Raw genomic sequence first — 14,723 nt, 5'->3', positions numbered from 1 at the left:
TGTCTTATGATTAATTAGTTCTGAGTTGAACTTGTTCTTTGTCAATACCTCAAAGAGAGTAACCAAGAAAGAAAACAACCAAATGTGGAAAGGAGCATCCAAAGAGATAGTACAGAGGGGTTCAGGTGCTTGCCTTGCACGTGACTACCTGGTTTGATTCCCAGCACTGCATATGGTCCCCCAAGCACACACCCAAAGCCTGAAGAACGAGTGAGAATGAGAAGTGAAAGAAAGGACATAATCATATTCCTTTGTAGTGAGAAAGCAAGGATAGTGTGTAAGAATTATGCAGCATTTCTTTACAAACTTGTATACTGAAGATTCAAGCTCAAAATAACAGAAGAGAAAGAGGGTAGTTCTAGTGGCTGGAGTCACTGAAAGTTTCCAGGCAGAACAAATGAGAGTAATTCACAGAAGTCCACACAGGTAATGGTGTCAGGTATAGGGTTCACATCAGAGTATGTTGAATCCCTGAAGTCCCGGGATCATAAACTTAACTAAGTTATATTTTATATATACATATATATATGTATTACATATATACATATATATGTATATATATATATATATATATATATATATGTATATACAATCTAAAACAGAATATGAAAGGCTGGAGCACATGCTTGCATGGATTTAATGCCGGCACCTCAAACTCCTCTGAGTACTACTGAAACCCCCCAAGAGTAACGAACTGGTTGACCTCGCAGCACCACTGGGTATTGCCTCCCCACTCGAATAATGTGTGCAACCATTGAGGTCCAACATCAAAAAGTGCACTTATCTTGCACAGCTCTGATTCGATCTCTGGTACCACATATGCCCTGCTGAACACTCTTTGAGAGAGTTTCTATTCATCTCTTCTCTCCCTTTTTGTATGGAGTTGGATGTTTTTTTTCTGGGAAATTAGTTTTTTATCAAATGAGTGGTGTGCAAATAATATCTCCTAGTCTGTGGTCTGTCTTTGTATTCTGGTCTTCGTTTTCTTTGAGGTATAGAAGCTTCTTATTTAATATAGTCCTATTAGTTTATCTTCCATTTGCTTGGTCAGTGAAATTTCATCCTTTTTTTTAAATATATATATTTTATTTAAACACCTTGATTACATACATGATTGTGTTTTGGTTTCAGTCATGTAAAGAACACCACCCATCACCAGTGCAACATTCCCATCACCAATGTCCCAAATCTCCCTCCTCCCCACCCAACCCCTGCCTGTACTCTAGACAGGCTTTCTATAACCCTCATACGTTCTCATTATTAGGATAGTTTAAAATGTAGTTATTTCTCTAACTAAACTCATCCCTGTTTGTGGTGAGCTTCATGAGGTGAGCTGTAACTTCCAGCCCTTCTCCCTTTTGTGTCTGAAAATTATTATTGAAGAATGTCTTTCATTTTTCTTAAAACCCATAGATGAGGGAGATCATTCTGCATTTTTCTCTCGCTCACTGACTTATTTCACTCAGCGTAATAGATTCCATGTACATCCATTTATAGGAAAATTTCATGACTTCATCTCTCCTTACAGCTGCATAATATTCCATTGTGTATATGTACCACAGTTTCTTTAGCCATTTGTCTGTTGAAGGGCATCTTGGTTGTTTCCAGAGTCTTGCTATGGTAAATAGTGCTGCATTGAGTATAGGTATAAGGAAGGGATTTTTGTATTGTATTTTTGTGTTCCTAGGGTATATTCCTAGGAGTGGTATAGCTGGATCGTATGGGAGCTCGATTTCCAGTTTTTGTAGCGAAGTGGAACTAAGTGCTCTTCTGGAGCCTCTGGGAGAGCGAATTTTCTGGGCCCTTTTCGGCCCACTCCCAAGAGGTTTAGGAGACAGGACAGGAGACAAAGACTTCTGAGGCAGCACTCACTGTTTCTCCCAGTCTGGTCCACTGGGCCGGCGTAGATTTTCCCAGCCTGACATCACAAACAGGGGACTAGTTTTCTGTGAAGTACTGTTTATAGCCGGTTTTCACTTTATGAAGCAGTCCCTTGGCGTTCTGGCCCCTTCAATGAGCCTCTGGGAGAGTGAATTTTCTGGGCCCTTTTCGGCCCACTCTCAAGAGGTTTAGGAGACAGGACAGGAGACAAACACACTCAGGCAGTACTCACAGTTTCTTACAGTCGGGCCCCACTGGGCCAGCGTAGATTTTCCCAGCCTGACATCACAAACAGGGGACTAGCCTAATGTGAAGTACTGCTTATAGCCGGTTTTCACTTTATGAAGCAGTCCCTTGGCATTCTGGCCCCTTCAATGAGCCTCTGGGAGAGTGAATTTTCTGGGCCCTTTTCGGCCCACTCCCTAGAGGTTTAGGAGACAGGACAGGAGACAAACACACACAGGCAGCACTCACAGTTTCTCATAGTCAGGCCCCACTGGGCCAGCGTAGATTTTCCCAGCCTGACGTCACAAACGTCGAAATTTCATCCTTAAAGAGGCTTCTAGCTTCAGTATTATGGAGAATTCTGCCTACTGTTTCCTCAATGTATCTTCCAGATTTGGGTCTTTATCAAGGTTTTTAATTTATTCTGATTTGACTTTTGTGCATGGAATTAGAAGGAGGTCTGAGTTGGTGTTGGTATTGGTGTGTGTGTGTGTGTGTGTGTGTGTGTGTGTGTGTGTGTGTGTGTGTGTGTGTGTGTTTTCCCAATATTAGAAAGAGGTCTGAATTGGTGTTGGGGTGTTAGTGTGTGTGTGTGTCTGTGTGTTTGTGTGTGTGTGTGACTGGCCCATTTTCCCAAACACTATTGAAGAGGATTTCCTTGATCTACTTTTTTTTTTTTTTTTAGCAACACCCGGTGACACTCAGGGGTTACTCCTGGCTATACACTCAGAAATCGCTTCTAGCTTGGGGAACCATATGGTATGCCAGTGGATAGAACCATGGTCCCTCAAGGCAGACAGATTCCTTATCGCTTGTGCCACCACACCAGACCCATTGATCTACTTCTTTTCATTTTTCTTTTTGCTTCTTTTTCAAAGAGTAACTGACCAGATACCTAAGGCTCTATCTCTGGATTCATCTCTGGATGTGTATGGATTCTGGATGAGTATCTCTGGATACTCATCTGAATGACGGTGTGTCTTTTTTCCAGTACCATACTGTTTTAATGATCACCACTTTTTAGTACAGTTTGAAGTTTGGGAAGTGATCTTCCATCTTCTTTTTCCTGAGGATTGCTTTTTCTGTTAGGGAGAGTTGGGAACATGGGGGAAATTACTGTTCCATATGAATTTCAGGAGTGGTTGTCTATATCTTTAGAAAATGTCATAACTAAACTTACAGGGATTGCATTCAATATGTATAATATTTACGGAATGTTGCCATTGTAATTTTCCCAGTTTATTTATCTCAACATGAGGAGAGGGAAGGAAAAAAAAGTGTCTGCCATAAAGGCAGGACAAGGGCAGGAAGAAAACGGGTTATTGGTTGAATGAAGTGGACACTGGTAAAGGGATTGTTGTTAGAGCATTGTATATCTGAAACTCAATCATGAATAACTTTGTAACTCTGAATTCATGGTGATTCAATTAAAAAAAGTTAAGAGAAACAAATAATGTGAAAGATATTAGAAGAGACTGTACTTACTAGCTAATTCTAAGGTTTTTTTGTTTGTTTGTTTTTTGTTTTTGTTTTCGGGCCACACCCGTTTGAGCTCAGGGGTTACTCCTGGCTATGTGCTCAGAAATCACCCCTGGCTTGGGGGGACCATATGGGACGCCAGGGGATCGAACCGCAGTCCGTTCCTTGGCTAGCGCTTGTAAGGCAGACACCTTACCTCTAGCGCCACCTTCCCGGCCCAAGTTATTTTTTTAAATGTTCAGATTTCTTGTCAAACTTCAAACTATTGCTTTTATAGGGAATTGTGTGTGTGTGTGTGTGTGTGTGTGTGTGTGTGTGTGTGTGTGCGCGCGCACATCTAAGTGAAGGTCCAAGAAATGATTTATTGCCCAGAAGGGGGGGAGTGTCTTGTTTTGTTTTGTTTGGGGGTCACAACCGTCGGTGCTCAGGGTTTACTCCTGGCTCTGCGCTCAGAAATCACTCCTGGCAGGCTCGGGGGACCATATGGGATGCTCTGAATCAAACCCGGGTCTGTCCTGGGGTGGCCACGTGAAAGGCAAACCCCGTTCCTCTGTGCTATTTCTGTGCTGTCTCTACAGCCCCCAAGAAACTTATCTCCTAACAAATTGTGGCCACCACATATCTTGCCAACTGTCCTTCATTCAATAATTCTTAGATACTGGAATCCCAGTGACAGAATAAAACAGCTGGGTAGCCTTCAGATAGCTCCTTGGGAAAAGGATGAGGCTACCCTAATGCTAATGAATTCCCCAGCTCTGGGCATTTAAGTCTTTGGTTCCAAATCACTTTAACACTACTCTGCTGGGAGAATTGGCTGTGACTGGTTGGCTGCATAAAATGGCAGGGTGAGGGTGGGGGTGATGAGCAGAGGGGCTGAGCACAACTAATATTAGGAGGGAAAGTAGCACATTGAACAGTTCACTCATTTCCTGTGTTGAGCTAGTCTGCCTCCTTAAGCTTAGAAGGAACTAGCTAGGAATGGGATGGAATGATAAAGGATTAGCAGGAGAGGAAGAGAAAAACGTAAAGTCGCCATTAAAGACCAACTCGAGAATATGGTTTTGTTCACATTTTTTAAATGGTGTCTTTTTTTTTTTTTTTTACCCAAATGATTGTTTTCTTAAGTGGAAAAATAAAGGTAATGAGGAAACTTCTTTACACAGTTTAATTTAGTTTCTTTATTTGGGGGGGGCACACCCAGTGACGCTCAGGGGTTACTCCTGGCTATGCGCTCAGAAATTGCTCCTGGCCCAGGGGGCAATATGGGACACCACGGATCGAATCCAGGTTCGTCCTGGGTCAGCTGCATGGAAAGCAAACGCTCTACCTCTGTGCTATCGCTCCAGCCCTTTTTCATTACTTCTTACCAACTTCTTTGTGACAGATATTTAGTAGTTGTTTTGATTAATTCATTTCTCTTTGCTCTTCTTTAAAGTTTGAGAGTTGACAACTTTGAATGAATCTACCAGCTTATTAGGGTTATATCTTATTAACAACCCACTTACTTGCTCTGTTGTATCTCCTTTCCTATTCATCTTCAGTTTTGATTTTCTAGCTATTTCCTTACAAACCATTGGATTTTATATCTGTATATATGTACATATATAGTATATGTGGGTGTATATATATTTAAGTAAATTTTATTATTATACTAATGAGATATTTGGTTATCATATTAATGTCATTCTCATGATTATCATAACTTTCATATTAATATATTATCTATTCTCATTAATATTATCCAGTTGACCTTAATTACTTACCAATAAATATTTCATATTTTGTAATTTAGTCTAGTATGTTTTACCTTACTTAGTTCTATCAGCAAAATACTGTCAAATGCTGTCAGATCCAGGTGCTATACCAGTCCTACTTTATATTTTATACGTGTTCTCAATTTATAACATACCTATAAGATAAATATTGTTTTCATGTTACATTGTTTCACTTTACTTAATAAATGAGCTTGCATGCAAGAGGCTGGAGTGCTCCCCAGCACTCCAGCTTCTCTGAGCATCACCCAGGGCAATCCTTGAGTAATCGAGCAGGAGTAACCCTGAGCACTGTTAGATATGGCCTAGGAAAGAAAGGGGCAGGAATGGGTGGAAAGGAAGGAAAGAGACAGATTTTGTAAGTAGACTCAAGTTTTCACTAAACAATATAATGCAACATTTTGAGTAAGTGCTCAGACTCTAGGTGCAGTTTTGCTTAGTTCAAATTCCATTTGGTTACATACTGTTTATATCACACTGACAATTCCTTACCATTTCTGTGCTTTAGTTTCATCCATAAAATGGAAACAAGAAGTGTCACTTCATAGGATCAGCAGTAAATTATGATTATGTAAATCTGCAGCTTTTAAAATAGTGTCTGATATAAGTGCTATTATGAGGTATTTTATTAAGATACTTAAGATATTACACTTAAGACTATAATTGAATTCAAATCCAAGTTTTTATATGATAAATTTGTGTTTTTAACACTGCAAAAAATTAAATGTGTGTATACTGCATTATTGCAAAAGTTCAGTTAAATGTAGAGAAAACTGAATTCAGTCAAATATAAAAAGATAGGATATATCCCACCCAGGTGACTTTTATCCTAGCGTGTATAATTGGCTCACTGTTCAAAAATCAGCGAATGGAATTCAGCATGCTAATTAACAAATAAGAAAATACAAATCATATCAACATGTGTAGAAGGAATTTTTGACTAAATTCAACATCCATCATGGTAAAACTACCCATCAGATTAGCTATATATGGAAATTGCCACAATCAATTGCTATCATATTTAATGGTGAAAGACTGAGTATTTCCTCTTAAGATCAGAAATTAGGTAAAGATTATCTACTATGTATAAAACATATAATTTGTTTCTTGATTTAGAATAAATGTCAAAAAATTAATTTTTTTTTTGTTTTGGAGGCTATACCTAGTGATGCTCAGAAATTCCTCCTGGCAGTGCTCAGGGGACCATACGGATGCTGGGTTTGAACCTGGGTTGAACAGATGCAAATCAAGTGCCCTACCCACTGTATTATTACTCTGGCCCTAAGCTCAGTACTTTTCTTAGAAAAAATAAAATAGGAGGAGGGAGAACTGGCCCTGCAAAGCATCACCAGGTGTGGCCCTAAACCAAAATTTGTTTAAAATTTAAAAAAAGAGGTGCCGGAGAGATAGCATGGAGGTAAGGTGTTTGCCTTTCATGCAGAATGACGGTGGTTCAAATCCCCGCATCCCATATGGTCCCCAGAGCCTGCCAGGAGCGATTTCTGAGCATGGAGCCAGGAGTAACCCTTGAGCGCTGCTGGGTGTGACCCAAAAACAAAAACAAAAACAAAAAAAGAAAGATAAAGAAAAGAAGTGAGGGGCTAGAGAGATAGGAAAATGTATAAGTTGTTAATTGCTTTGCATGCAGCCAACCTGAGTTTGATCCTGGTATCCCATCAAAAGTGGTCCTGCATAGAGCTAGGAAGAAATCCTGTCACATCCAGGTTTGGCCTAAAAACTAAGTAGGAAAAAAAAAAAGACAAAAAACTTGGGTTCGTATGAAAAAACATGTGCAGAAATGGTGAAGAATTTTAAATGCTCTTTAGTTAGAAATTGGGTAAAAGAATTATGGTATATCCACTCAGTGGAATGCTATTCAGCAATAAGGAACAATTTTGTTTTCTTACACATGAAATAAAATTGGTAACTCTCAAATGCAATATACTAAGCAAAAGAAGCTACTTTCAGGATTACATCCTGTATGATTTTATATACGTGACATACTGGAAAAGGCAAACTTTTTTTTTTGGGGGGGGGGGGTCATACCTGGCAGTGCTCAGGGGTTGTTCCTGGCTTTATGCTAAGAAATTGCTCCTGGCAGACTTGGGAGACCATATGGGATGCCAGGATTCAAACCACCATCCTTTTGCATGGAAGGCAAACACCTTACCTCCATGCTCTCTCTCTGGCCCCATGAAAAGGCAAACTTTTAAGAAGAGAGCAGAGCAGTAATTAAAGAAGTGGGAAAGAAGGGAAAGAAAGGTCTAACTGGGGCCGGAGAGATAGCATGGAGGTAAGGCATTTACCTTTCATGCAGAAGGTCATCGGTTCGAATCCCGGCGTCCCATATGGTCCCCTGTGCATGCCAGGAGCAATTTCTGAGCACGGAGCCAGGAAAAACCCCTGAGCACTGCCAGGTGTGACCCAAAAACCACAAAAAAAAAAAAAAAAAAAAGAAAGGTCTAACTAAAAAGACTGTTAGAATAGTGCTAATCCTGTTGGTGAGGGTAGTAACATGGTGTTACATGCAGATGTTAAAAATTACAGACTATAAGCATTAAAAATGTGAATTTTAATATGTATAAGATTAAAGTACTTCTCATAAGCATTTTTCAAAGCTGATTTAATTATGCATTTCATGTTGTGCATTTCATTTCTAAAATTTTCACCACCTAAAACAAAGATTGTATAAAAATTAAGTGTTTGAAGAATGGAGAACACTTAGGTGTTCTAATTAGAAAAAAAATCATGCTTTTAAGTATGGAAATACAATAAACTAATTTACTTTCATTTTTTGCAGATAATTATATCTCTTTTCTTGCCTGTATTAGCTTACTAATTGTACTTAATAGTAATGAATAGCTTCTGGTCACAAGTTAGTAAAAAGTTCCTTTTTATATCTGTTTTTCTGTCACGTCAGTTTGTGTGTATATATATATATATATATATATATATATATATAATCTCCATCTTTGCCTTTTCCCTCAGCATTTTATTCTTCTTTCTCGATAAGAAGGAGCTTGATGAATCTAAGTAGAGAAAAAGATGTCTGTTTTAGCGTCCTCTATGAATTTGTTGCACTAAAGATTTCATTACAAATTATTTTTGGGCTCGTAAAAGCCATTCATGTTGTATTAATTGTGATCATTTCGAATTTAATAAATAACAAGCTTTATCTTAACATTATATACCACTTATGGTATTTGGATTGAATGGCTAGATTTTAGCACGTTGCTGTAGATGACAATAGATGTTGTCAGATTAAATTAAAATTGATATTCTCTCATTGTTCATCTCTGGTACATGTGCAGTTTCCTCAGCACCTGAGAACCTTTCAAAGGCGGTATGCTCTGTCAATACCTTACCTGACAGTCATTTGTATCTGTAAACTGAGCACTTGGCACCTGCTGGTCTCTGTTGCATTGGAATTAGCAGGGAGCCAGAATGGGTGTACAATGAAGTTATTGGTTGGTACATCTCAGTGGGAGTTATTAAGGAAAGAAACAACATTTTCAGGGACTCAAGAGAAGAAAGAAAAGAAGAAACGTTAATATTAACCCAAGACAGCTACTCTTTACAACCAAAAACGTAATGATTCTTAAGAGTCCATCAATCCTCCTGAAAGCATTCAAATTCTTTTAAATCTGCATTTTAATTCTTGTCACAGATATGAAAAGCAGAAGGCCTCTGGTTTAAGCACATAATGAAGTTTCAAGGTATCAAGGTCTCAGTCAAGGAAATTCATTTGAGCAGAAATTGAAGTAATGGGGAAGTACTCCATTTCTGCAGGAATACTAGCTATTAGTCAAGAGTATTTTTCTTATCAAAGTATCAAAGCACGTTTTATTTGGTTTTGAGCCACCCTTGGCAGTGTGGGGGTTTACTCCTAACTCTGTGCCATTGGTACAAAATTGATGGTGCCAGGGCTGGAACCCAGGCCTTCTGCACAAGAGCATGCTGTCAGCCACTGAGTAAGTTTCCTCTCTGGTCCCTCAAAACAGTGTTGTTAGTAAAAGATAAATATGCTCCAAGAATTTAATAAACAGAAGAGGAGGAATGGACCAGGGATGTAGCTTAGCAGTACCCCGTATGCTTTGCATGCATAAGCCATTGAGGTTAGTCCCTGGCACTGTAATAATTACCCCCCAAATTAAATAGGTAGATAACAGCAAAATTAATGTTTTGTAATTAGAATTAGAACACTCTGTCAAGAGTTTTTATTCTCTAGCCTAAGATTTCTTTATCAATTATAATTCATGGTGTTCATTTTAAGAAAAAGGCTCTTAGCTCAGGGTATTCTTTTCTGTAGTGGTGCTCACCTACATGCAATACAGTTGCTTCTACTGATTGATAATGAAGGCAATGAAGTCAGTATAAAGTGAGTTGTGTTGCTTCATATGTTATTTCCTCAGGCTAATTTAAAGCCATCAAGAAAAACTTTTCTCCACTAAAGGAGTGCCTTTTGTTATATGCCTTCAACTTTTAAGCCATTAATCCTTAACACCCTTTTCTCCTTAGTGCATTTTGTAGAACCAGAGTTTTTCAAGTTGCTTATTTTCATTAGGGAAATATATATAAATGCCCAGTTATAAGGATGGTTAAGTTTTAGGACAGTATCTTTAGTGATGCTTTTTGCATTTGGTGCACCAATGAAACTGCACGTGCAAATGAAGAGGCTGCAAGGAAATTTTTCCGTGTTTAAGAAAAATATAAAAAGGCTAAGCCAGGGACATAACTCAAAGGGCTGAGCAAATGCTTTGCATGTTGGAGGCTCTGGTTTGATCCCTGGTACTGCACTCTACAGAGAGTAGCCCCCTAGCACCAGAGGGTCTGCCCATTCCACCACTCCCCCCAAAAATCCTTACCTTTACCCTGGTTTTAAAACGGTTTCTACTGGCAGTGAATGCTCTCATGGACTTTAATTTCACAGAAGCAAAGGCGCTCTAGTGAGATCTTTTTTGGGGTTGGAGTAGGGGCCATACCGGTGGTTCATGGGTTTCTACTGGCACTCAGAAATCACTCCTGACAGGCTTGGGGGAACCATATGGGATACCGGGGATCAAACCTGGGCCAGCAAGTCAAATGCCCTACCTGGTGTGCTATCGCTCCAGCCCCTCTAGTGAGATCTTGATACCTTGAAACTTCATTATGTATTTAAATAAGAAGCTTCTGCTTTTCATATTTGTGACAAGAATTAAAATGCAGGTTATGGGGCATAAACCCTTGCACTGGCTGAAGTGACAGAACTATGCTTTTTCTTCCAGGCTTTCACTACTTCCAGGCTTTACTACTTTGTAACAGAGCCCTCAACTTTTAAGTTGTTAGTTCTTAATACCTTTATCTAATTAGTGCTATTGGTAGAACCAAAGTTTTCAAGTTTCATATTTTAATTAGGTAAAATATATAAATGCCCAATTATAAGGATGGTTAAGTTTTAGGACAGTATCTTCAACTATGCTAATGTGTCTCTTAAAGATAATAAATGTTTAAAAATTTCTGTGATATAAGTGCCAGAAAAGAATGCCAAACTGCATCTCAGACTCAGGGATCACTCCTGCCAGTGTGTGTGTATGGGCAGGGGATCAAACCAGGATTGTTTGCATATATTTTGAGTTTTAAATATAAAGATTAGAGTGATATAAAAGTGTTCAACATGTGAGTGGCCTAATAAGTTACTATGATAGTGTGGTGGAATTATATATATCTTTTTTTTTTTTCCTTTTTCTGGTTTTGTTTTTGGTACGCTGTGTATAGTGGTCTCTCCTAGCATTGCTCAGTGGACCATATGGGATGCTGGGGTTCCAATTGATGTCTCAGCTGCAGCTATGTTAAGTTAAAGACAAATTCTTTAACATAAGCACTAAGCTCTCTGGCCTGATAGACATATTTTTACACATTTTTTTTTAAGTTGTAAAGTTGGTCAAAGTGAAATAAGTCCATTTAAATAGCATCACCTAAAGTTTTACTTGACATTGTTTTTAGAATTCCTGGGAAACTCAAGCAGTTTGTGTTTGACTTACATTCTGGAAAACTGCACAGAGAATTTCATCATGGTCCTGAACCAACTGATAAAGCCCCAGGAGAAGAGGTAAGACTTTGTTTTTCAGTAACAGCTCTTCTTTTTTTTTTTTTTTTTTTTAGTCCATGATAAGAAAATCTGTTCTCTTATATGGAGCTGAGTTCCTTATCTTCAGTATACTTGTAAAGATATCCTGAATAGGATGGAGGAGAGGAGATAGCTCAAAAGACTGGAAATATATTTTGCATGAATACCTAGGCTTGACCCCAACTCCTAATTCTCCCAGAAGCAACCCCTTAGCATCACTAGGGTATGAACTAAGAACAAATAAAAATATGAACGTGAGGCCCAAGCAATAGAGTACTTGCCTTGCACATGAACAACCTAAGTTTGATACCCATACCCTATATGATTTCTTTAGCCTTCCAGAAGTGGTTTTTGAACAAGAGTCAGGAGTAAGTCCTGAGCACTGCCAGGTGTGACCCCAAACCAAAACCAAAACAACAAAATAATGTGGACAAATTCTAGAAAAAAAATATTTTTTGAGGGGTGGAGGCAAACTCATCTGTGCTCAGGGATCACTCCTGGTGGATTCGGGAGCTCACATAGGATGCCTTGGATTGAACCCAGGTCAGTTGCATGCAAGGCAAATGTATTACTCACTGTATTGTTACTCTGGCCCAAGACAATACACAGATTATATATTCCTTTTAATTAAAAAAAATACTTAGAGAATTGCAAGATAGTTACATTATAATTTTTGTGGGGTTTTTGTGTTTGTTTTTGGTCATACCCTGTAATGCTCAGGGGCTACTCTTGGCTCTGCACTCAGGAATCAAAACCTGGTGGTATTGAGAGGACCATATAGGATGACAGGGATAACACCTGGGTCAGCTCTGTGCAAGGCCTTACCTGCCTTGCCCACTGTTCCAGTCCTACATTATAATTTCTTGATCTTCTAAACTGATGAAGTTCATCAAATAGAAGTAGAATGTAAGGAAATCAATAGATTCCATTAATTGTTGACGTCTTCCTCTGTGGCTGGGAGATTAGTTATACTATAAAAAAAATGATAGAGTTCTTTTGGTAAACTCTCTTTGAAGTTCTCACCAGTGGAACACCCATAATGTTCAAAATTTAGGACTTAATGCAGCTTTTTATTTACGATTTAGAATGCGAGAACTAGGGATAGTACTGTGGATAGGGCACTTGCCTTGCTTGCACTGACGCAGGTTTGGTCTCCAGGGTCCGATATAGTCCCCCAAGCACTGTCAAGCATAAGCCCTAACCTTCTGGGTGTGTCTCTAAAACAAAGCAAAAAATGATTTAGAATGTTTTACAGTTACTTATCAAAAATTTATATTAGTTGGAGCCAAAGAGATAGTACTAGGGTCAAGGTCTTGCTTGCACACTACCAACACCAGTTCAATCTCCGGCAGCACATGTGGTCTCCTGAGAGCTCCAGAAACACACACACACACACACACACACACACACACACACACACACACACACACGCGCGCGCGCACGCACGCAGTCATGAGTCACTGTGCAGGGAAGCAGGACATTATAAAATGGGGCATTTGTAGATGTCTTGCTTCTTGCTAGCGCTGCTTTCTATACTGAATGGTAGTGCCTGAGATACTATATCGGGTTTTCATGTTTGCTTTGAAAGGTTCATGTGAAGATAAAAGACAGTAAACAGCCTTTTCTTTGAATTTCGAAGTAATTCTAATTTCCTTTGTGTATTTTTGTCAACTTTTACTGCAAGAGTGAAACGCTATAGAATTAATTTCTGAAGTGCTTTCTTGTTTGTGCCAACTAAGATTTTTTTTTGGCATCCTGGTAATTGTTAGTAAAACAGCTACAAATAGTTGTTAGCAAGACAGTTACAAATAGTAGGTACCTTACATTCACTTATGTGTCAGTTGTAAGAGCAAAGACATTAGGGAACCTTAGTCCAGGACTGTGTTACCTCTAGAACAGTTTGTAGAAAATATCCAAGTATTAGGTGTTTTGTTTTCTCCCCACCATACCTCAGGGACAGTATTTAATGGTTCTGTGGCAAACCTGTCCCAGACAATCTTAAAGATATTTGAATGGGAAAAAGCAAGATTTCAAGCTTATTGAAATATCATAATACCATAAAATATGTTGATTTTAAATATTTTATTTCAATATTTTATCTAAAAATAAAAACATTTTATTCTTTCTCTCATAGGAAGTTCAAGATGTAGCAAGCAGACCGCCAGAGAGCTCCTTCCAGAAGCTAGCACCCAGTGAATATAGGTATACTTTATTGAGAGATCGAGATGAGCTTTAAAAACTTGAAAAACAATTTGCAAGCCTTTTAAACAGCAACATCATTGTATGTGGTGGAAATAGTAAACCTATATTTTCATAATTCTATGTGTATTTTTATTTTGAATAAACTGAAAGAAGTTTTGGGTTTTAAATTTTTCTCTCCCTCTGACTCAGAATGCATTGTCATTAATATAGGTTCATTTAAAAAAAATCTGCTGGGTTAAAAAAAAATTGAGATACCTCTCTATGCTGTCTTTTAAATTCTGTCATTTAAATTTTTTTTAGAAATCAAGTGAAAGGTGACATTGCCAGAAACATACCATTAACTTGCACTACCAGGTTAGGGAGGATTTTTTGATGTTCCTATGTACATTTTCTTCTCTACCCTCCCTCCCCCTTTATATATAACATTCTGTAGGTACTTATCATAGCTCTCAAAGCCAAGGGATATTCTAAATACTTGGGTGGGGAATAAATTAAAATTTTCACACTGTGTTGTGTTGTACTGATTAATCAGGTACTGCTTATGAAATTTTCATAGTAGGTTTAGTTTTTTTGTTTTGTTTTTAGTTACATTGATTATTAATGTGTAATTTAAACATACTATGAAGAGGAGAGCCATAAGCTAGAACATTTGGCAGGAATTGTCCTTATGAGTTAAGAAAAGAAAATGAAGTGTTGTTAAATTGCTCTGTGTTTGTCTGACAAAGTAGCATATGGATAGTATTTAGAATTTGAATTATATATAAATCTGAGAAAGAGAGATACTGTGGAGTAGGTCAGTATTGAATGAGCTGACTTTCAAGGCTCTCCTATCATGCTATTCAATTTCCAAAGAGAAAAACCAGCAGAGTAATGGTATTTCAAGAATTCTAATTTTTTTTGTCTTGTAGTGTCTTGTTATAGCTATGTAGATGAAAAACAATAAGGCACATACGTTATTAAGTTTTTTCATTGTCAATGTTAGAGAACCCTACCCTCTCTAGATGTCCTGGTTTCCTGGGCCTGCTCAGTACAGTCTAATGGGTCCTTGTGCCAGGCCT

At 38.4% G+C, this 14,723-nt stretch overlaps 1 protein-coding gene across 1 annotated transcript in view; it reads left to right on the top strand.

Moving 5' to 3' along the window:
- The window catches only part of ERP44 (endoplasmic reticulum protein 44), a 91,541-nt gene extending 77,709 nt beyond the window's left edge, over window positions 1-13,832 (top strand). The window contains 2 exon segments of the mRNA XM_049770262.1: window positions 11,340-11,445; window positions 13,598-13,832. Of these exon segments, the coding sequence (XP_049626219.1) occupies window positions 11,340-11,445; window positions 13,598-13,699 (208 nt within the window). The 3' untranslated portion in view covers window positions 13,700-13,832.
- The last annotated feature ends 891 nt before the right edge of the window (window positions 13,833-14,723 follow it).

The sequence above is a fragment of the Suncus etruscus genome, chromosome 1 (genome assembly GCF_024139225.1).
Source record: "Suncus etruscus isolate mSunEtr1 chromosome 1, mSunEtr1.pri.cur, whole genome shotgun sequence".
Taxonomy (NCBI): Eukaryota; Metazoa; Chordata; class Mammalia; order Eulipotyphla; family Soricidae; genus Suncus; species Suncus etruscus.
This window is presented reverse-complemented; position numbering and strand designations above follow the sequence as displayed.